A 23,405-nucleotide genomic window follows, 5' to 3' on the forward strand; every position below is an offset into this window, starting at 1 on the left:
GGTAATGTGCAGTGTTAGTTTTCTGCCACACTTAGTGTTTTGCTTTTAGGCCAAAAAGTTCAATTTTGGTCTCATCTGACCAGAGCACCTTCTTCCACATGTTTGCTGTGTTCCACACATGGCTTCTCACAGACTGCAAATGGGACTTCTTATGGCTCTTTTTCAACAATGGCTTTCTTTCCACTGTGGCTTTGTGGAGTGCATGACTAATAGTTGTCCTGTGGACTGTGGATCACTGCAGCTCCTCCAGAGTTACCATGGGCCTCTTGGTTGCTTCTTTGATTAATGCACTCCTTGCCTGGCCTGTCAGTTTAACTTCTCCACAACTGTATCTCTGACTAGTCTGTTGTGTTCCTTGGCCTTCATGATGCTGTTTGTTCAGTAATGTTCTCTAACAAACCTCTGAGGGCTTCACAGAACAGCTGTATTTATACTGAAATTAAATTACACACAGGTGGACTCTATTTACTAATTAGGTGACTTCTGAAGGCAATATCGACATAGAGAAGCACATGATCTGGTGCTGCTGGCGACTGCTGAGAATAGGTGGGGGCAGAGACAAGGGGGGTGCTACAGCTGCAGGAGAGGTGCTAGGGCCACATGATCTGGTGGGCCTGATTGAGCCTGTGGGCCTTTTGTTTGACGCATGTGCTCTAGGGTGTCTTCTTTCAGAAAATATATCATGTTTTGGGGGTTTATTCAATCTTCAGACCTAAAGTGAAAAAAACGCAAACATCAGCTCTGGCAGCGAAAGAGTTAATGTATGAAATGCATTAAGGTAAAAATGTTTGGGCTTTAGAAACATTTTAAATAAATGTGAATACTGCCAAGTTTTTTATATGAGCCATTTACATTTGCATTTGATCGAAAATCAGTTAGTGGAAGTAGGTCATTGAGCTTTGTTTTTATAAAATCCACAGCCAGTCTTTAATGAGGGTTTTGTAAGCCCGTTGGCATACGTACATTGATATATATTGAGCAATTACAATATTCACAAAAGTGGTGCATTTTAATTTTGAATTGCTAATCTGATGGTCTTTTGTATGCCTGTCCTTCTGTATAAACAAGCGTTTAGATGCAGAAATCTGAATTCTATGCATATTTAGTAACATTTGCTTGCTTTATCAGAAGACACTTTACATTCTTTCCATATGTACTCATTTGTTCTGTTAAAGCAGAACAGTAGTCATGCATGACTTCTGTTCATACTGTTTCTTGCACATCTTAATTAGTAACACAATTAATTACTTTCACCGCAGACTGTCCTGTGATTCCATGGCCATGCTGAAGGGAAACATTTCAGTTTAGATTGGCTGATACTTGCCTTCAGCAGAATTCATGCACCTAGTCATTTGTTCACTTGACTGGCTTCTGTGCGATTCATATGTAGATGTAACAAATCTTCATATTATCTTTCTCATCCTCCTTTTAGCTGGGGAAGGAGTGACACACTCTCATCGACACTCTTCATCGACTCAAACACATACTTGTACGTTCATCTAAATTTTCAGTTGTATTCACTGTCATGCATATATAAACACAATGCATCAAACCCAAGATAGTGACATTTCTTGGGAGGAGAGTGTTCCATATGTTTACTGCTCTATAAGAGTAAATAACCCTTTCTGCAATCTAAGGTTAAACCTCAAATTGTGGATGCATGTCCTCTTCGGGGTTCATAGGGTAGACAATTCAGTACCATTACCAGAGGCACCTTTTGATATATTGGTGTAATCATATTACCTCTTAAGCGCCTCTTCTCCAGACTGAGTAACTGTAATCTATGTAATCAATCCTCCTGTCAGGGCTCCCGGGTATGACCAGAGGTGTGTGACTGACACAGGGAAACGCAGACTTCAGATAAGTTATAAACAATTTATTAACACTAACAATACAAACATAAACGCAGTGCAATACTAAAACATAACACAGTGCAAACGAACCAAACCACCCACAGATAGCATTACATACAGTGCAAGCGTCGTCAGGCAGGCCGGGTCAATATCAATCGGGCAGGTAGGTACAGGGGGAGCAAGCGGAGAATAGTCAGGTCACGAGCAGGGTACAGCAACTAACAGGCAGGTAGGTACAGGGGGTCAGGCAGAGAATGGTCGGGGTCACAAGCCAGGGATCAGAACAGGAGAAGTCAGCAGAGGTCAGAATCAAGCCGGGTCAGCAACAAGACAGGAACAGGAGCAGGATGCAGGAACAAGATACAGGGCCCAGGAAAAACACAACACCAAGGCAGAGTCTGCAGGTCTGAATGTCCCTTAAATACACCAGTATAATTAGTTCCAGGTGTTTGACTGGCTGCAAGGTTGAGTCTCTGATTGCTGGGAGCACCCGCTGGCCAGCCCTGGTACTGCAGCTCACAAAGCAGGTGAGTCCCACTATTGCTGGCCAGTCCATTCCTGACAGTACCCCCCCCTCAAGGAGCGGCCTCAGGACGCTCCAAACAGTCCTAGCTGGGCAAAAAGTTCCACCGCCCGGGTCTGGTAACTGGCGGGATATCAAAGACTGGCACACCGGGCAGGACTCCGGGCAGGGGCACACCGGGCAGGGGCACACCGGGCAGAGGCACACCGGGCAGAGGCACATCGGGCTGGACTCTGGGCAGAGGCACATCGGGCTGGACTCCGGGCAGAGGCACATTGGGAGATTACCAGGTGAAGCAGCAGGCATCGGGCCCCCAGGCAGGGCGACAGGCATCGGGCCCCTAGGCGGGGCATCAGGCATCGGGCCCCCAGGCGGGGCGACAGGCATCGGGCCCCCAGGCGGGGCGACGGGTATCGGGCCCCCAGGCGGGGCGACGGGCATCGAGCCCCCAGGCGGGGCGACGGGCATCGGGCCCCCAGGCGGAGCGGCGGGCGCCGGGCCCCCAGGCGGAGCGGCGGGCGCCGGGCCCCCAGGCGGAGCGGCGGGCGCCGGACCCCCAGGCGGAGCGACAGGTCTCGGGCCCCCAAGCGGAGCGGCGGGCGCCGGACCCACAGGCGGAGCGACAGGTCTCGGGCCCCCAGGCGGAGCGGCGGGCGCCGGACCCCCAGGCGGAGCGACAGGTCTCAGGCCCCCAGGCGGAGCGACAGGTCTCGGGCCCCAGGCGGAGCGGCGGGCACAGAGTCACCAGGCACGACAGTGGGCACCGAGTCGTCTGGCAAGACTGCGGGCACCGAGTCGTCTGGCAAGACTGCGGGCACCGAGTCAACTGGCGGAACAGCGGGCATCGAGTCAACTGGCGGGACTGCGGGCACCGAGTCGTCTGGCAAGACTGCGGGCATCGAGTCAACTGGCGGAACAGCGGGCATCGAGTCAACTGGCGGAACAGCGGGCACCGAGCCGTCTGGCAAGACTGCGGGAACCGAGTCGTCTAGCAAGACTGCGGGCACCGAGTCAACTGGCGGAACAGCGGGCATCGAGTCAACTGGCGGAACTGCGGGCACCGAGTCGTCCGGCAAGACTGCGGGCACCGAGTCGTCCGGCAAGACTGCGGGCACCGAGTCGTCTGGCAAGACTGCGGGCACCGAGTCGTCTGGCAAGACTGCGGGCACCGAGTCAACTGGCGGAACAGCGGGCATCGAGTCAACTGGCGGGACTGCGGGCACCGAGTCGTCTGGCAAGACTGCGGGCACCGAGTCAACTGGCGGAACAGCGGGCATCGAGTCAACTGGCGGAACAGCGGGCACCGAGTCGTCTGGCAAGACTGCGGGAACCGAGTCGTCTGGCAAGACTGCGGGAACCGAGTCGTCTGGCAAGACTGCGGGCACCGAGTCACCAGGTATGACAGCGGGCACCGGGTCACCAGGCATTGGATCGTCTGGCTTGACAGCGGGCATCGGGTCACCAGGTATGACAGCGGGCACTGGGTCACCAGGCATCAGGTCATTTAGCTCGCCAGCGGGCACCGCGTCATCTGGCACGGCAGTGGGCACCGAGTCAACAGGCACGACAGTGGACTCTGACTCAATTGGCACGACAGCGGGCACCGGGTCATCAGGTACCGGATTGTCTGGCTCGACAGCGGGCATCGGGTCACCAGGTATGACAGCGGGCACTGGGTCACCAGACATCAGGTCATTTGGCTCGCCAGCGGGCACCGCGTCATCTGGCAAGGCAGTGGGCACCGAGTCACCAGGTACGACAGCGGGCTCTGAGTCAATTGGCACGACAGCGGGCACCGGATCATCTGGATCAACAGCGGGCATCGAGTCAACTGGCCTAATAGGATCATCAGGCTGGATCAGTTCATTATGCTGAGTAGAATCATCCGGCTGAGTAGAGGCTTCAGGCTGAGTAGAGGCTTCAGGCTGAGTAGAGGCTTCAGGCTGAGTAGAGGCTTCAGGCTGAGTAGAGGCTTCAGGCTGAGTAGAGGCTTCAGGCTGAGTAGAGGCTTCAGGCTGAGTAGAGGCTTCAGGCTGAGTAGAGGCTTCAGGCTGAGTAGAGGCTTCAGGCTGAGTAGAGGCTTCAGGCTGAGTAGAGGCATCCGGCGCTCCAGAACATCTGTGAGAACATCTGTGAACAGCAATTTTCAAGCCTTGCCAATTGGATTTAGGTCTGAACTTTGGGCCATTCTAACCCATGAATATGCTTTGATCTAAATCATTCCATTGTAGCTCTGGCTGTATGTTTAGGGTCGTTGTCATGCTGGAAAGTAAACCTCCACCCCAGTCTCAAGTCTTTTGCAGACTCTAACAGGTTTTCTTCTAAGATTGTGCTGTGTTTGGCTCCATCCCCATCCTCCCATCAACTCTGACCAGCTTCATTGTCCCTGCTGAAGAAAAACATCCCCACAACATGATGCTGCCACCACCATGTTTCACGGCGGGGATGGTGTGTTCAGGGTAATGTGCAGTGTTAGTTTTCCGCCACACTTAGTGTTTTGCTTTTAGGCCAAAAAGTTCAATTTTGGTCTCATCTGACCAGAGCACCTTCTTCCACATGTTTGCTGTGGCTTCTCATAAACAGCAAATGGGACTTCTTATGGCTTTTTTTCAACAATGGCTTTCTTTCCACTCTTCCTGAAAGACCAGATTTGTGGAGTGCATGACTAATAGCTGTCCTGTGGACAGATTCTCCCACCTGAACTGTGGATCTCTGCATCTCTTCCAGAGTTACCATGGGCCTATTGGTTGCTTCTTTGATTAATGCTCTCCACGCCTGGCCTGTCAGTTTAACTTCTCCACAACTTTATCCCTGACCAGTCTGTTGTGTTCCTTGGCCTTCATGATGCTGTTTTGTTCAGTAATGTTCTCTAGCAAACCTCTGAGGGCTTCACAGAACAGCTGTATTTATACTGAAATTAAATTACACACAGGTGGACTCTATTTACTAAATAGGTGACTTCTGAAGGTAATTAGTTTCACTAGATTTTATTTAGGGGTATCAGAGTAACGGGGGCTGAATACAAATGCACTCCACACTTTCCAGACATTTATTTGTAAAACAAATTTGAAAACCATTTATCATTTTCCTTCCACCTCACAATTATGCGCCACTTTGTGTTGGTCTGTCACATCAAATCCCAATAAAATACATTTACGTTTTTTGGTTGTAAAATTAAAAAATGTGGAAAATTTCAAGGGGTATGAATACTTTTTCAAGGCACTGTAATTGCCTCTGCATTCGATTCAAGCACCCCACCCTACCTTACAACAGATTTCAAGAGCCACCGTCAGAAGTCAAGAGTCTCCAACCCTCCCTTACATCACCGTGCATCCTCCTTACCTTTGCCTGGTGCTGGGAAGAAGCTGTGGTGGGGCTGATATGCCGAATGTGCAGGGCCTGAAAGAGGACCAGAGGAGGGCTGGAGTCTGCTGAATGCTGAGACCTGTTGAGGCAGAGATGAGGGGTGCTGCGGCTGCGCAGTGACACGCAGAATGGTAGGAGGAGTTTTGTCATCCTCTCTGCTGCTCTACTGAAACTCAGAGAGCAGAGATGAACCTATCCGCGGAGAAAATGAATTATCCTCAAAGAGGGCAATATCAAAGCAAGAGAATCCTCATAGTGTAGTATATTCAAAAGGATTTATTGCCTTAAAATGTAGTATTGAACGTACATCAATGAAAAAGTTAAAACAGCATGTCACCATATAACCAAATGGTATGTTTCAAACCCATAAGATGGCCTCCAAGTTCTGGTACATGCTGACGTCATGCGTTTTGGCTCCTCCCAAAGGAGCCAAAAAGTATCCGGGTTCGTTATTTACATTTGAAATCTGTACTGCACTCTTTTGACCCATACTTAATTGAGGGGTCATTTCGGTCTGGTAAGAGGCAGCATTTTTTGGGGTGTTGGTGATGGTGGACTCTCCCAGTCTATTGGAATTTTGGGGGGAATTTATTTGATATCCACATATTGTATTACAGAGGCATTTATTTTTATTTATACCGGACATTATTGGATTTTTATTTCATTAATTTTTTTCTATTTTATGATTATCCGTAGTGCCGCACCTTTGTGTTCTATACGTTTATGTGTTGTTGACTGCAATACTGTGTTGGCTGCTTTTTTTGCTATCAATTTTTTTGTGCCATTTACACAATATAGCGCAGAAGTGTCAAATTATTAATTGCATGTTATAGCTAAGTCTGCAAACTACAGCCAACCCAGATCCTTTTCCATCACTGATTCTCCCAGAAGAACCCTTCGTAACATGAATTTTTCATTAAGGTCTCTCTACCTTGTACCTACATCCTGTACCAAATATATTTAAATTGACCTTTTAATTCCAAACTCTTTATCATTATTAAACAAAATTGAACAGCATTGGCCCCAAGATAGAACACACACCACGTGAGAGCACACCACTCACGACTTTAGACCATTCAGAGAATGAGTAATTTATCACTACTCTGGACGTGTCCAGTTTCCTAACCATGTACATACAATTTCATCAACTTTAACCAGCTGAATTTTATAAATGAAATGTGTGAAGTATCAAATGCTTTAGCAAAATCTAGATCTAAATTCTGATCTAGAACTAAATTCACTGGGCTTGCACCATCCAATTTCTCACCTATTTCCTCATAGAACAGGTTGGTCTGACAAGAACAGTCTTTCATAAATCCATGCTGGTTGTCACTTAGTAACATTCCAGTCAGTAAGATATTTTAGAGTAACCGCTTAGCTATAACAGAGATAAGTTCCCTGAGTACGTTCTGCATTTGCTGATTTGTTCACATTAGGTTTCTCCAGCCTTTTCTTTTTCAGATACAGAGTACCTTTAGTAAAACATCATTCGTATTACTGTTAAGACTATCAAACTCATCCTTGTTCATCTATACAAACTGAAGAGAAAATATTATTTAATACATGTGCCTTTCCCCTGTCAATTTTACCAATCTCTCATTTTCATCTGTTATGGGGCATATTTGTTCTTTCATAAGCGTTTAACTATTGATACATTTGAAAAACAATTTTGGATTTGTTTTTACTTTTTGTAGACGTATATTGCTTGTGTTCTATTTGTTGCACTGTTATGTAGCTCCAGCCATAATAAATCTACACCACCTCAGTTTCCGTAAGTGATATCTCAGTGTGTTTAGGTAGAATAAACAAAGCACACTAATGTTTCTGAACTCCACTGTGGGTACAAACAACAATAGCAAATAGTGCACACATATGTGGTATCCTCTTGCACACCAGGAGTAGAATTATTTGGGGTTTTAATTTGGTGGTAGATAATGGTAATGTGAAAAAAAGACACAGCAAAAATTTAAAATGGGTTTTTTTATTATTTTGAACCAGTTTTTCTTTGATAGAAAAATCAAAAATCAGAAAATGTTCATTAAACAAGGTATAATTCACCAAGGGTGCCGTAAGGTTTTACATATTTGTAAAGGGTGCCAAGAATAAAAAAAATGGTAATAAATGCTGACCTAAACTAATATAACTGTTTTATTTACATATTCATATCCATTACACATTCCTCACTCTTAATACAGTATATACATGTTTCAATGGAGAGATGGCATTTCAATAGAGAGATTCACCTTCCCATGCCTCCTCCTTTGACATCTTTTCAAGGTCAATGGCACAACAATCAGTCCCTCCCCTCACACCAGGGTGCTAGGTGTAATCTTTGACTCAGACTTCTCATCCAATCGCTGTCCAACTCTTGCTGCCTTAACATCTGCAACATTGCCAAAATACTCTCCTTCTTAACCAGTGACACCACAAAACTACTAATTAACTGCCTGGTTATCTCTTGCCTTTACTACTGCAACTCCCTCCCCTCCTTGTTGGGCTACCTTTACAGCAGCAGAGTATCCGCTCAGCATGGGATGCGGAAGCCAGCACCGATCATTGAAGTGGTGGTGACCGCTACAGTAATTTCAAGCTTCCATGGGGTTATTATAGAGATATGGCATATGCATACTTACATTGCTCCAATCTGGACCAATGTAACTATGCAAGAATATGTGAACCTAAAATTCAGCTTTAACCACTTGGCATTGGTGACTTCTTCTGGGTTCAGGGTGTGGGCTGAACCCCCCCCCCCCGCCAACTCCCACTGTGATTAGACACAACAGGATTTTGTCAGCAGATCCCAACCAATAATTCAAGGCCAGGACCTGCTGATTGCCCAAAGCCCTGTGTTGCCAAACACACAGGGCTCTGTACAAAGGGAATAATTTGTGTCTGTTTCATCAGATCTGAACAAACAGATCTTTAGTAAAAAGTAGCACGTATTATTCACATTAACACTTGTTAGGCATACACTTGACCCCTTGAAAAAGTCGGGAAAGACCTACTACAACAGCTGAATTTTATTTGGGGTAATTAGAGGCACTTTAAATGATGGCAGGTGTGTACTGACTCCTATTTAACATGATTTAACATCGTTCAGCATGACCATTTTGGTGGTAAGTCAGTGATAGTCTGGGGAGGTATATCCATGGAGAGATGCACAGACCTCTACAGGCTAGACAATGGCACCCTGACTGCCATTAGGTATCGGGATGAAAGCCTTGGACCCATTATCAGACCCTACGCTGGTGCAGTGAGTCCTCAGTTCCTCCTGATGCACGAAAATGCCTGGCCTCATGTGGCGAGACTATGCAGGCACTTCCTGGAGGTTGAAGGAATTGATACCATTGAATGGCCCCCACACTTGCCTGACCTAAAACCAATAGAACACCTCTGGGATATCACGTTTCTGTCCATCCGAGGACGCCAGGTTGCACCTCAGACTGTCCAGGAGCTCAGTGATGCCCTGGTCCAGATCTGGGAGGAAGTGCCCTCATTAGGGGCATGCCCCGACATTGTCAGGCATGCATACAAGCACACGGGGGCCATGCAAACTACCATTTTGAGTTGCTGCAATGAAATTTCAGCAAAATGGATTAGCCTGCTGCATCATTCTTTCACTTTACTTTTCGGGGTGTCTTTGAATTCAATCCTCTGTAGGTTGATAATTTTAATTTACAGCAAACGATGGGGCATCCTTATTTTCCTAACACACTACCCAGTCCATATCAGTTTAGATATCCAGCATGATATTTTTCCCCATTGAGATCTGATGTGTTTTGTGTGTGTATGTGTGTATATATATATATATATTATATATGCGTGTGTGTGTGTATATATATATTGTAATGGGGTTCGCTCGGCAGCGGGTGTGTGTGTGACCCCCTGGGTGGGTTAACAACACAAAAGCACAGGCACAGCACGACAGTGTAGGTGAAAAACAAAAAGGTGCGGTTTATTTACACTATTTATGTCAAGGGCCGACTGGTGGTAGCCTCTAGCGACCCACTGGCCGGTGTCCCTCAGGGCGCGGAGTCTAAGCCTCAGTCTGCTGGTTCACCAGAGCCCCTGATGGTGGGGATGGACTTGAAGCAGCCTGGGACCAGGTCGCGACCCCCGAGTAACATCAGTTGTGGTAAAGGCAGCCGCCAATGGCGTAAAGCAGGTAAGAGCCAGATGTGAAGAGGTATAACGTAGTCCGACAGGCCGGGTTGGTAACAGCGGAGCAGGCAGTACAGAGCGGCAGGGAAAGAATAAACAGGTCACGAGCCAGGTTCAGCAACAGGAGGTCAGGCAATCAGGATCAGGCAGAGAATAGTCAGGACGAGCCAAGGGTCAGAGCAGGAGAGGACAACAGTATCAGGATCAGGCTGGGTCGGCAACAAGGCAGTCAGGAATACAGGAACAAGACCATAAGGCAATTTGGAGATGCACAGGGCTGGTTTAAATAGTGTGCCCTGTGCTCTCATTGGTGCCAGGCACGTGATCGCGAGTGCGCATGCACGGCCATCGCGATTGCCTAAGTCCCAGCGCTCGCCGGCTAGTGCGCATCGGCGATCTGCGCATGCGCAAACCCGCGGCCAGCCGAGATCCCTGAAAATTTACAAGAAAACATCAAACCAAAAAGAAACATGAAATTAAATCCTTGCCAACTTACAATAGCGTCCCTAGCTATCCACTAGATACAGCCTTATGCTACACCCAGTCCCTATCAGTTGGAGGCTAGCCACACAGGCCTTTGTCTCCTTTGTCTCACCGCACAGATAAGTATGGTGCTCCCCAGTCTACTCAGGCACAAATCTGGTTCCAGGATAGAGCAACTCTCTAAACAGTTTTATAGAGGCCCTAATGAACCCACTACCTTCAGCTGGGCTCATTACCTCACTGCTGAAGGGCTCAGCACTTCCCCCTAGTGGAACAAATCCACATAGAGCCTAAACCTTGGACAAATGTATCGTCCATCCAGGACACAACCAGGTGATTTTACCTGCCTACTGTCACTATATATATATATATATATATATATATATATATATATATATATATATATATATATACAGTGGGAATCGAAAGTTTGGGCACCCCAGCTAAAAATTTGTATTAATGTGCATAAAGAAGCCAAGGAAAGATGGAAAAATCTCCAAAAGGCATCAAATTACAGATTAGACATTCTTATAATATGTCAACAAAAGTTAGATTTTATTTCCATCATTTACACTTTCAAAATAACAGACAACAAAAAAATGGTGTCTGCAAAAGTTTGGGCACCCTGCAGAATTTATAGCATGCACTGCCCCCTTTGCAAAGCTGAGACCTGCCAGTGTCATGGATTGTTCTCAATCATCGTCTGGGAAGACCAGGTGATGTCAATCTCAAAGGTTTTAAATGCCTAGACTCATCTGACCTTGCCCCAACAATCAGCACCATGGGTTCTTCTAAGCAGTTGTCTAGAAAACTGAAAATAGTTGACGCTCACAAAGCTGGAGAAGGCTATAAGAAGATAGCAAAGCGTATTCAGATGTCAATATCCTCTGTTCGGAATGTAATTAAGAAATGGCAGTCATCAGGAACAGTGGAAGTTAAAGCAAGATCTGGAAGACCAAGAAAAATATCAGACAGAACAGCTCGCAGGATTGTGAGAAAAACAATTCAAAACCCACGTTTGACTGCACGATCCCTCCAGAAAGATCTGGCAGACACTGGAGTTGTGGTACACTATTCCACTATAAAGAGATACTTGTACAAATATGGTCTTCATGGAAGAGTCATCAGAAGAAAACCTCTTCTACGTCCTCACCACAAAAATCATCATTTTAACTTTGCAAATGAACATATAGACAAGCCTGATGCATTTTGGAAACAAGTTCTGTGGACCGATGAGGTTAAAATTGAACTTTTTGGCCGGAATGAGCAAAGGTACGTTTGGAGAAGAAGGGGCACAGAATTTAATGAAAAGAACCTCTGTCCAACTGTTAAGCATGGGGTTGGATCAATCATGTTTTGGGGTTGTGTTGCAGCCAGTGGCACAGGGAACATCTCACGAGTAGAAGGAAAAATGGATTCAATAAAATTTCAGCAAATTTTGGATGGTAACTTGATGCCATCTGTGAAAAAGCTGAAGTTAAAGAGAGGATGGCTTCTACAAATGGATAATGATCCTAAACACACCTTGAAATCCACGGGGGATTACATCAAGAGGCGTAAACTGAAGGTTTTGCCATGGCCTTCACAATCTCCTGACCTCAACATAACTGAAAATCTATGGATAGACCTTAAAAGAGCAGTGCGTGACAGACAGCCCAGAAATCTCAAAGAACTGGAAGACTTTTGTAAGGAAGAATGGGCAAAGATACCTCAAACAAGAATTGAAAGACTCTTGGCTGGCTACAAAAAGCGTTTACAAGCTGCCAAAGGGAACAGTACAAGATATTAACTCTGCAGGGTGCCCAAACTTTTGCAGACGCCATTTTTTTGTTTTCTGTTATTTTGAAAGTGTAAATGATGGAAATAAAATCTAACTTTTGTTGACATATTATAAGAATGTCTAATCTGTAATTTGATGCCTTTTGGAGATTTTTCCATCTTTCCTTGGCTTCTTTATGCACATTAATACAAATTTTTAGCTGGGGTGCCTAAACTTTCGATCCCCACTGTATATGTATATGTATATATATATATATACACCATAGTTTGTAGACTCTACAACTTTCACACAAACCAAACAATATACACATGCAGCAGCATATATTTTGGCCAAAATTTGTAAGAAAATTGTATTTATTTTTTTATTTGATATGCTTTATAGCAGAAAGTAAAAAATATTGTTTCTTTATTCAAAATTTTTAGTCTTTTTTTTTTTTTTCATTTGTATTGCAAAAAAATAAAAGACCCAATGGTGATCAAATACCTCCAAAATGTTTTAGGATGTATCTATGCATTTTATTTTCACTACAAGGATCGCTTTGGGTACTTTGTTTTGTAATAGGTATATCTTTGCTTTTAGCTTGTGTTGTGAGCCTTTAACTACTTCCGGATCACAATACATAGTTGTACATCAGTGGTCTGGAAGCTTATAACATGCTCATGCCTGCAGTTGCAGGCATCAACTCGTTGTTTTTCCTCTTCAGCCGGAAATTCCCTGTATTGTTTAACTGCTAGCCTATAGGGCACTTATACCCCCTTCCTGCCCAGGCCAATTTCCAGCTTTCAGCGCATTTGCACTTTGAAAATTGCGCGGTCATACCCATATGAAATGTTTATCATTTTTTGGTGAAAGAGCTTTATTTTGGTGGTATTTAATACCTCTGGGTTTTTTATTTTTTCTTAAACCAAAAAAAACTGAATTTTGAAAAAAAAAATTTTCTTAGTTTGTTATAAAATTTTGTAAAGAAGTGATTTTTCTCCTTCACTGATGTGCGCTAATGAGGCACTGATGGACACTGACAGGTGGCACTGATGAGGAGGCACTGGTAGGTGGCACTGATGGGCATTGACAGGCATCACTGATGGGCACTGATAGGCAGCACTGTTAGGCGGCACTGACTGGCACTGTTAGGCGGCACTGACTGGCGGCACTGACTTGCACTGATAGGCGGCACTGATAGGTGGCACTGACTGGCACTGATGGGTGACACTGAAAGGCAGCTCAGATGGGCACTGATATGTGGCATTGATGTGCACTGGTAGGCACTGATATGTGGCATTGATGTGGCACTGATGGGCACTGGCACGAGGCACTGATGAGCACTGACACAAGGCACTGATGGATACTGACAGGTGGCACTGCTGGGGCTACACTGATCATCAGTGCCCTGATGATCAGTGTACATGTCCCCTCCGCGGAATGCCGATTACCAGCTCTCCTCTCCTCTCGAGCTGTCAGCGTGACAACTCGAGAGGAGAGAAATGCCGATAACCGGCATTTCCCTGTTTACATGTGATCAGCTGTGATTAGACACAGCTGATCACATGACCGAGCATCTTAGGCTCTTTCCGTGATCGGTTATCCGCTGTGTCCGAGGGACACAGCACACCGCCAATCACCACGCTGCGCGCTCCCTGAGCCTCGCATGTGCTGTGAGAATGGGAGGACGTCATATGATGTCCTCCCAGAACAAGAGAACCACTTTGCTGCCGTTATTTTACTATATGGCGGGCGGGAGGTGGATAAGCGATCCAAACAGCAAATTAGCCACTGGATTGGGGGATTTTCTGACATTCTTCTTTGTAAATCCTCTCATGCTCAGTCAGGTTGGATGGGGATTGTCAATGGACAACCTTTTTTCAGATCTCTCCAGAGATGTCCAGTAGGGTTTTTAAGTCGGGGTCTAAGATATTCGCAGAGTTGTCCCTAAGCCACTCCTGTGTTGTTTTGGCTGTGTGCTTAGGATCATTGTCATGTTGGAAGGTGAACATTTGGCCTAGTCTGAGGTCCTGAGCACTGTGGACCTTCCAATGAGAGGTGAGAAAAAGAGAAGAATGGAAGAGATTCACTTTGTGACTTATAATGTTAGAGGTTTAAATAGTCCTGGAAAGAAATTTAGGATACTTAAAGAACTTCAGTACAGACTCTCCTCAGTTGTGTTCCTACAAGAGATACATTTAGTACAAGAAAATAATGTGAAGTTACAATCCAGATATTATCCTGAGTGGTTTTATGTAGACTCCCCAATTAAATGTGCAAAGGGAGTGGCAATAGGATTCGCGAAAAACATAAGGTTTAAGTTGGAAGAGAGATTGGTAGACTCGGAAGGGAGATTCCTGTTCTTGAAAGGAAGACTACAGGAAATAGAATGCACATTAGCAAATATTTACTGCCCAAATAAGAAACCGGAGTTATTTCTAAAAAATGTTCTGAGGGAATTAATGGGTTTTAAAAAAGGTAATTTGACTGTGGCAGGAGATTTCAACTTTTGTATGGATCCACAGATTGACATGGCTTCTCCGGTGCAGAGAGATGGTAGTAGGTCTTTGAAAAAGTTGAAAACATTTTTATTTCAATGCCAACTTGTAGATATCTGGAGAATTAAGCATATGAAGGATAGAGACAATACGTTTTAATCTCCTGCATATGAGATGTATTCAAGATTGAATTACATAATGTTGGACCATAGCCTTATTGAGTCTCTGGTCAAAGTAAATATTGAAGCCATGTCGGTTTCAGATCATGCTCCTGTCACAATGCAATTACTATGGTGAAATGAGCAGAGGGGAGGAAAAGGATGGAGGCTAAATGAGACACTTCTACAGGATCAAGAAACGGATCAGAAAGTGAAGAAGGAAATTGAGCAATTTTTTTATGAAAATGATTCTGAGGAAGTGTCGGTAGCCATGGTAGGGGAAGCTCATAAGGCCTATATCAGAGGAATACTAATGGCGATAGGAGCAAAGAAGAAGAGGGATAGAAGAGAAAAAATAAATATGCTTTTTAGTGAACTCAGTGATTTAGAGCAGATACACAAAAATAGAGTAACAAAAGATGCAGAAGATAATAAATAAAACAGGTGAATTAAATAATTTCCTGGAAGAAGATAAGAGGAGAGTGTATAATAAAATGACAACTGAGAGATATAGATGGGGAGATAGACCAGGAAAGTATTTGAGGGCTCAGAGGAAGAAACCATCTAGGAATTATATAGAGAAAATAAGAGATAATAAAGGAGAATTAGTGTATTCAACTAAAGACATAGTAAAAGTGTTTAAAGAATATTATAATAAGTTATACAATATTGAGCCTCAGGGTACCAAAGGAGAATATGAAGTAAGAAAAACAGTAAGAAGACAGGCAGGATTGCCAAAACTAAGTAAAGAACTATAATCCCTTGAAACATCAATAACTCAGGAGGAAATACATCTAGTATTAAAATACTGCTGCTGGGAAAAGTCCAGGACCCGATGGGTATACAGTGAGATACTGTAAAAAAAAAATGAAGAAATATTACTACCTAAATTGAGGCTATATATGAATGCTTTAGGAGGAGAGATGGAAATGAGGAGGGAATCCCCTGCAAGCTCACGTGGTACTCATACATAAGGAAGGAAAAGACGACACTCACTGTTCAAGGTACAGACCGATTTCCCTATTAAATACAGATACTAAACTATATGCAAAAGTTCTGGCAAATAGGTTGAAAGACCTAATGCCGGAATGGATACATATAGATCAAGTAGGGTTCGTCCCAGGGAGGGAGGGAGGGAGGGTAGAGACAACTGATTAAGATCATTGTTTCTCATACAAAAAAGTAGGAAACAGAAAACTCCTGCGTTTGGTTTTCTCGATCGATGCCAAAAAGGCATTCAATAGAGTAAACTGGGGATATATGCTAGATACTTTGGAAGTTCTGGGAATGGGACCTAGAATGAGAGAATGGAAACTATATAGTCAACCTTCGGCAGCAATCATGGTTAATGGGGAATTATCAGAATATATTGGGATGCAGAATGGAACAAGACAGGGATGCCCTCTGTCTCCACTGTTATATGTCTTATCTTTGGAATCTCTCTTGGCTACCATCAGGAATAATATAGATATAAAAGGAATTTGGGTAGGAGAAATAGAGCAAAGGTGGCAGCTTATGCAGGCGACATGTTATTTTATGTAGGAAATCTAAGGATAACACTGTCAAACTCAGTGAAATCTTTAAAAGAATATGGTGAGATGTCAAATTTAAAAATCAACCCAACTAAAACAGATTTTAAATATAAACCTTCTACAGACAGAGAAAAAAAAGTTACAGGAGGAATTCCCCGTCGATTGGAGAGAGAGAGAATTAAAATATCTCGGTATAAAATTAACTTTGTTTAAAGAATTTATACAGATTAAACTATATTGCACTATTAAATGAGATTAAGGATGACGTAAAGAAACTAGGATGGGGATTTCAGTCATGGGTTGGACGGATAAACCTGATAAAAATGGTAATTGTTCAAAAAATTCTATACACATTTCAAATGATACCAAATAAATTACCAGAGGGGTACTTTAGAATAATTAAAAAAATTATATCAAGATTTATCTGGAGGAGCAAGAAGCCTAGAATAAGAATATGAACCTCTAAGTAGTGATAAAGAGGTGGCTTGGGAGTACCAGACCTGAAAAGATATTATAATTCAGTAATATTAGCCAGAATTTATGACTGGACATATAATGCACAGGGGAAAAGTTGGGTAAAAATAGAAAATATGCTAAGTTATACGAAATTAAGTAGAATTATTTGGTTACCTCCTCAATATCATGAATTAACAGAGAACACAAGTTTGTTTACACGTAATATTTTAAGAATAGGGGATGTTTTGCATAAACAAATAGGGCGGGAATTTCATTCACTGTTAATGCCTCTAGGATCCACAGAGTTTTTCCCTCCAGATAAAGAAAGTATCACATGGAAGTGGATAAAGTAGAATGATGTACAACAAAGAGATATGATGATGGGAGAGGAAATATGCTTACTTAGTGAACTAGAAAGTAAGAGGGAAATATTCTCGAGAATGGATGAATGGCGTTATGGTCAACTAAAACCCTTTATAGGGAACCTCCTAAAGCCATTAAAAAAAAAGAGGATTGGAACCCCTTCGAGCACTTATTAGATACACGGGGAGATGGGAAACATGGGATTTCAAAAATATATAAGATTCTCACAGGACTAGTCATGGTTAAAGGACCACCATTTATAGAGAGATGGGAAAGGGATTTAGGAGTAACAATTGCTGAGGGAAAGCAAAGAAAAATGTATAGATTAATTCACGGGATTGTACATATGAAAGAGGTTGAAATGAATTACAAGTGTTTAGTAAGATGGTATATTACACCGAGTGTAGCACATAGAATAAGTGGAGACAATTCACCTTTATGTTGGCGTGGATATGGAAAGAGAGGCACAATGTTTCACTTATGGTGAGAGTGTTATAAAATCCAAGAATACTGGGGGGGTATTGTACGTTTAATCCAGGAAATAACAAAGATTAATATCCCAAAGGACCCAGAGACCTGTCTTTTCTATGGCACCTAGCTTTCAGTAAAAAAATATAAAAATCTGGGCTATTGTATTATCTGAATGCAGCGAAGGGCCTGATACCCAAATTTTGGAGGGAACAACAAGTACCGAAAATAAAGGATTGGGTGGATAGGGTGGAGAAGACGTATAGACTGGAGGAACTTTACCACATAGAGGAAGATAAAATTGGAGGTTTTCCGTATGAGGTGGAAAAAGTGGGAAGAATTTAAAAAATCAAACCTATACCTAGAATATGTACAATAGGGAAAAGAAGGTACGGGGGATAACTGTATTATTAAAGTAGTATTACTCTCGGAATAGGAATTATTGAAAGAGTAGGAAAATGCATAGTCAGGGCTGAGTGGGGGGGGAGGGGGAGGTTTGGGAAGAGGGGTAAGGAGGGAGGGGAGAGGGGTAAAATGTTACTAAGATTAATGGTAATATTTTGATATAAGGGCACACAAATCTGAGAATCGTTTTTTATATTTGTCTGTTTTATTGGCTTTTGTACATAAAATGGTAATCGGAAAATTTAATAAAATATTTAAATTAAAAAAAAAAAAACCCGGACTGGCTATGTGCTCATGTGGTACACAGATTAGTCCTGTCAATTTAAGAAAGTGCTCCTAACGACAACTGGTTATGTGTATAAAAGACACCTGTCCACAGAATCTTTCTTCCACTCAAACTTTGCCACCATGGGCAAGACTAAACAGCTGTCTAATGATGTCAGGGGCAAGATTGTAGACCTGCACAAGGCTGGAATGAGCTGCAAGACCATCAGCTCGGTGAGAAGGAGACAACTGTTGGTGTGATGGTTTGCAAATGGAAGAAATACAAAACGACCATTAGTATGGAGCTTCATGCAAGATTTCGCCTCATAGGTTATTAGGTTATGGATGATCATGAGAAAAGTGAGGGATCAGCCCAGAACTACACGGGAGGAGCTTGTGAATGTCTCAAGGCAGTTGGGACCACAGTCACCATACAAACCATTGGTAACACAATATGCCACCATGGATTGAAATCCTGCAGTGCCTGCAAGGTCTCCCTCCTCAAGAAGACACATGTACAGGCCTGTCTGAAGTTTGCCAATGAACATCTAAATGATTCAGAGAAGGACTGGGAGGAAGAAAATTGCTGACTATGACCCTAAGAACACAATTAGTCAAGCATGGAGGTGGAAACTCAGCCAGAACACTGAAGATGAGTCATGGATGGGTCTTCCAGCATGACAATGATCCAAAAAATATTGAAAAGGCAACAAAGGAGTGGCTCAAGAAGAAGCACATTAAGGTCATGAAGTGGCCTGGCCAGTCTCCAGACCTTAATCCTATAGAAAATTTATGGAGGGAGCTGAAACTTCGAGTTGCCAAGCGACAGCCAAGAAACCTTAAGGATTTAGAAAAGATGTGTAAAGAAGAGTGGACCAAAATTCCTCCTGAGATGTGTGCAAACCTTGTAACCAACTACAAGAAAAGTCTTACCTCTATGCTTGCCAACAAGGATTTCTCCACCAAGTACTAAGCAATGTTTTGCTTGGGGATCAAATGTTTATTTTACTCACTGAACTGGAGCTCAATTTATAACATATGTATCATGTGTTTTTTCTGGATTTTTGGTTGATATTCTGTCTCTATCATTTAAAATACACCTATGATAAAAAATTATAGACCCTTAATTTCCTTGGAAGTAGGCAAACTTACAAAATCTACAGGGGATCAAATGAATATTTTCCCCATTGTATATAATAAAATGTTTGTTAAGCAGTTGAATGCATAAACGTTATATGTATTTCTTTTTTTTTCTAACCATATTTAACTTCTGTGGTAGCCCTGCAAAGTAGATTTTCACAGTAGTGGTTTCTAGAATGTTTCTGTTTTGGATGTGAAATATAGGTTTTTGTCAGTTAACCCTTCAGAGTGTAGACTTTGAGGCCTGTTCACAATATTGGTTTGTATTCTGACAGCTATCAGAATGTCAGACAGCAGCTGCATCTGATTGTATGCCGCCTTTGTTGCCCCAATTCATTTATACCCAGCTTCTTTGATTTTTCAATCTAAGGATTTCAGGCAGGAGGTGACTGACATTTTAGCCAGTTCATGAAACCAGACATAATTTGTACAGTGTATGACCAGCTGAAGAAAGAGAGCTGAGAAAGGAATTACACTGAGAACGAGAGTAGAAAAGGTTTTGATTGCTTCCTGAGGGTATAAAGCTGAGGGTGCGCAAAAATCCTCCAGTAACCCAACAACAAACATACTTCACTTTATATAATACAGGATTTAATTTTTTACTAGCATCACGTAGGTGAGTAAGAAAGAGAATCATTACTGAATCTAAAATTTGAAAAATAAGTATTTTACCATTAACCACTTCAAGTCCAGGCACTTTCACCCCTTTCCTGTCCAGGCCAATTTTCAGCTTTCAGCGCTATCACACTTTAACTGACAATTGCGCGGTCATGCAACACTGTACCCTATTGAATTTTTTAGCATTTTTTTGACATTTTGAGACAGGTAAAACTTTATTTTGGTGGTATTTATTCACCACTGGGATGTTTATTTTTTTTGCTATATAAATGAAAAAGTCCAAACATTTTTAAAAAAGTGTTTTTCTTATAATATTTTACAAAAAAAAATCTTTCTTCATAAAACTTGGCCAAAATGTATTCATCTATCTTTTTAGTAAAAAAGAAAAAATAACCCAAATTAGTTTATAACCAAAATTATAATTTTTCAAAAACATTTTTGACATTTTTATTTTATTTTTTTAGATTGTATTTTTAGGCCCTCCTGCTTTATTATTCCTGTGTATTGCTTCTGCCAGCAGCTTTCATGTAGCAGCAAGATGTTGATAAAAATGGTCAAAATGTAAACCATTGTTTGTGTTTTATTCTAGAATTGGAACACACAATACAAGGTTTTCAAGGTAAGAAAAATTATGTGTTTATCCATGAAATTGAAAACGATTTAAGTGCCATGTGTTCTTGTACATAGAAAAAGAGTTACATTTTTTTCTGTGTTCTTATGAAGGAATTCATTATTGTTTCCTTGCTTTGTGTGTGAACTTTATTTATGAGCATATGAGGACACTGTAATTTTCATGAAAGACTCTTTCCTTTGTTATTTCTGGAAAAATTTTAAAGGTGATGAAAGGTGTTGCTGAATGTTATTTGCAACAAACCCAGGCATAAATACAGACTGTTATACTGATGGAACAAACATATGGGCAAAGTGGATTTTTCACATTTGTATGTTCCCTCAATATTCAGTAACATATAAAAATTGATTATACTTCTATGTAATGGCGGTCTTAAAGCAGCTTCATCTAAATCAGTCTCTTAAAGTGGCACTAAATCATATCCTTATTCTCCAAAAATAACCCATGCACATCCAGTACTTAACCACTTGCCTACTGGGCACTTCTACCCCCTTCCTGCCCAGGCCAATTTTCAGCTTTCAGCGCTGTCGCACTTTGAATGACAATTGCACGGTCATGCGACACTGTACCCATATGAAATTTTTTTTCACACAAATAGAGCTTTCTTTTCGTGGTATTCAATCACCGCTGGATGTTTTATTTTTTGCGCTATAAGCAAAAAATTTGAAAAAAAAGTTTTTTGTTCTTTCTATTATCAAATTTTGCAAACCGGTAATTTTTCTCCTTCACTGATGTGCGTTGATGAGGCAGCACTGATAGGCAGCACTGATGGGCACTGATGAGGTGGCGCTGATAGGCGCATTGATGAGCTGGCACTGATAGGCAGCACTGATGAGTGGCACTGGTGGGTGGCACTGCTGGGCACATGTGGGTGGCATTGCAGGGCACAGGTAGGTGGCAGTGCAGGGCATCTTTGATGGGTGGCACTGATGGGTACAGGTGGGTGGCACTGCTAGGCACAGGTGGGTGGCACTGCAGGGCACAGGTGAATGGCACTGCAGGGTACAGGTGGGCAGCACTGATGGGTACAAGTGGGTGGCACTGCTGGGCACTGATGATCAGTGCCGATCACTTCTCTGACAATTGTCGGTTCTCGGCAGTACTTTCCTCACGCTGTGACAGCGTGAGGAAAGTGCAGCCTGTGATGGACAGCAGAAATATTCTTTTATGTTTGTGTTGTTTTGTTAACACGGCCAACAGTCCGCTTGTCTGCTTTGTTTAGAATTTGCAGTTTCTGTGCCCCGCAGGGGATGGGAGGTGAGAGTTATCCCAGTAGGGAGCGCAGACAGCATGGTGTCTTATGGCTGTGAAAGGCCAGACGAGTCAGCACCAGGAGCTTGGGGCTTGGTCAATTGAGAGGGCCATATACTGTCCTATGTGGGAAGAAAGACTCTTAGAATGGGAGAGCTTGAGCCTGGATGGTCAGAGCCATTCATGGCCGAAACCTAACTTCGAGATGCATTGAACTTTGCTTTGTGCACTGCTGGGACTTGTGGTCCTATATTGCCTGTGTAGTTTTGAAAGCTGCGGCCAAGACACACATCCCTCTGAAGACCCATGAGGAGTTGGTGCTTATCGGGCTAGACTTCCTCTTCTGAGGCCACTGCTGGCTGGTGAGTCCCTGGATCGCTACCCTGTGAACTGCCCCTCTGCTGTGTGCCTGGATTACCCATTACCTGCCTGAACTGCCCCTCTGCTGTGCCCAGATCATTTTGCCTGCCAGCCTGCTCCTCTGCTGTGTGCCCGGATTGCTCACTGCCTGCCAACCTGCCCCTCTGCTGTACCCGGATTATCTTCGCTTGCCAGCCTGCCTACTGCTGAGTGCCCCTGCAAGCCTGCCTGCGGTGGAGTGAACCTCCAGCCTGCCTGCTGCTGAGTGCCCCTGCAAGCCTGCCCTCTGCTGAACTACCCCTCTGCTGTGTGCCTGGATTGCTCATTGCCTGCCAGCCTGACCTTCTGCTGTGCCCGGATTATCTTTGCCTGAACTGCCTCTCTCCTGTGTGCCCGGATTACCCATTACCTGCCTGAACTGCCCCTCTGCTGTACCCAGATTATCTTGCCTGCTAGCCTGCTCCTCTGCTGTGTGCGCGGATTGTTCATTGCCTGCAAGCCTGCCCTCTACTGAACTACCCCTCTGCTGTGTGCCTGGATTGCTCATTGCGTGCCAGCCTGACCTTCTGCTGTGCCCAGATTATCTTGCTTGCCAGCCTGCTCCACGGCTGTGTGCCTGGACGTACCCATTGTCTGTCTGAACTGCCCTGTTGTAGCCTGGACTTTACCCATTACCTGCCTGAACTGTCCCTCTGCTGTGTGCCCCGGACTTAACCCTTGCTGCGCTGATCAAGTGCCCCAAATCGCTCAATAAAAACCTTGTGTGCCCACTGCTCTCCGCTTGTGTTCTGTATCACTTACACCTCCGTCACATGTGACAGTGTGAGGAAAGTGCAGCCGATAACCGGCAACTGTATTTACCCGGTGATCTGCTGTGTCATTGGACACAGCTGATCACGTGGTAAAAGACCTCCATGATTGGCCGTTTACCGTATCCCACGATCAGCTGTGTCCGTAGGACACAACGATCATCGGTGGCGTCAGGTGCGCGCCGATGGGGGCATGTTCGGGAATTACATCCATGGATGTCGTCCCACAACTAGACAACGTGCTGTAGACTTCCTTCGGCTATAGTGAGGTAGGGAACTGGTTTAAATAGAATTCCAGCCTAACACT

The 23,405-nt window shown here is 43.7% G+C and overlaps 1 protein-coding gene across 5 annotated transcripts in view; it reads left to right on the forward strand.

The window, feature by feature from the left end:
* CYB5R4 (cytochrome b5 reductase 4) overlaps positions 1-23,405 on the forward strand; it is a 218,152-nt gene that overhangs the window by 107,444 nt on the left and 87,303 nt on the right. For all 5 annotated transcript variants that reach the window (XM_089693117.1, XM_089693118.1, XM_089693119.1 and 2 more), the window contains one exon: positions 20,637-20,666. In XM_089693117.1, the coding sequence (XP_089549243.1) occupies positions 20,637-20,666 (30 nt within the window). The remainder of the gene's footprint in view (positions 1-20,636; positions 20,667-23,405) is intronic.

This window comes from Staurois parvus, unplaced genomic scaffold, assembly GCF_062004578.1.
Source record: "Staurois parvus isolate SC_StPar_1 unplaced genomic scaffold, SC_StPar_1.0 ptg000613l, whole genome shotgun sequence".
NCBI lineage: Eukaryota > Metazoa > Chordata > Amphibia > Anura > Ranidae > Staurois > Staurois parvus.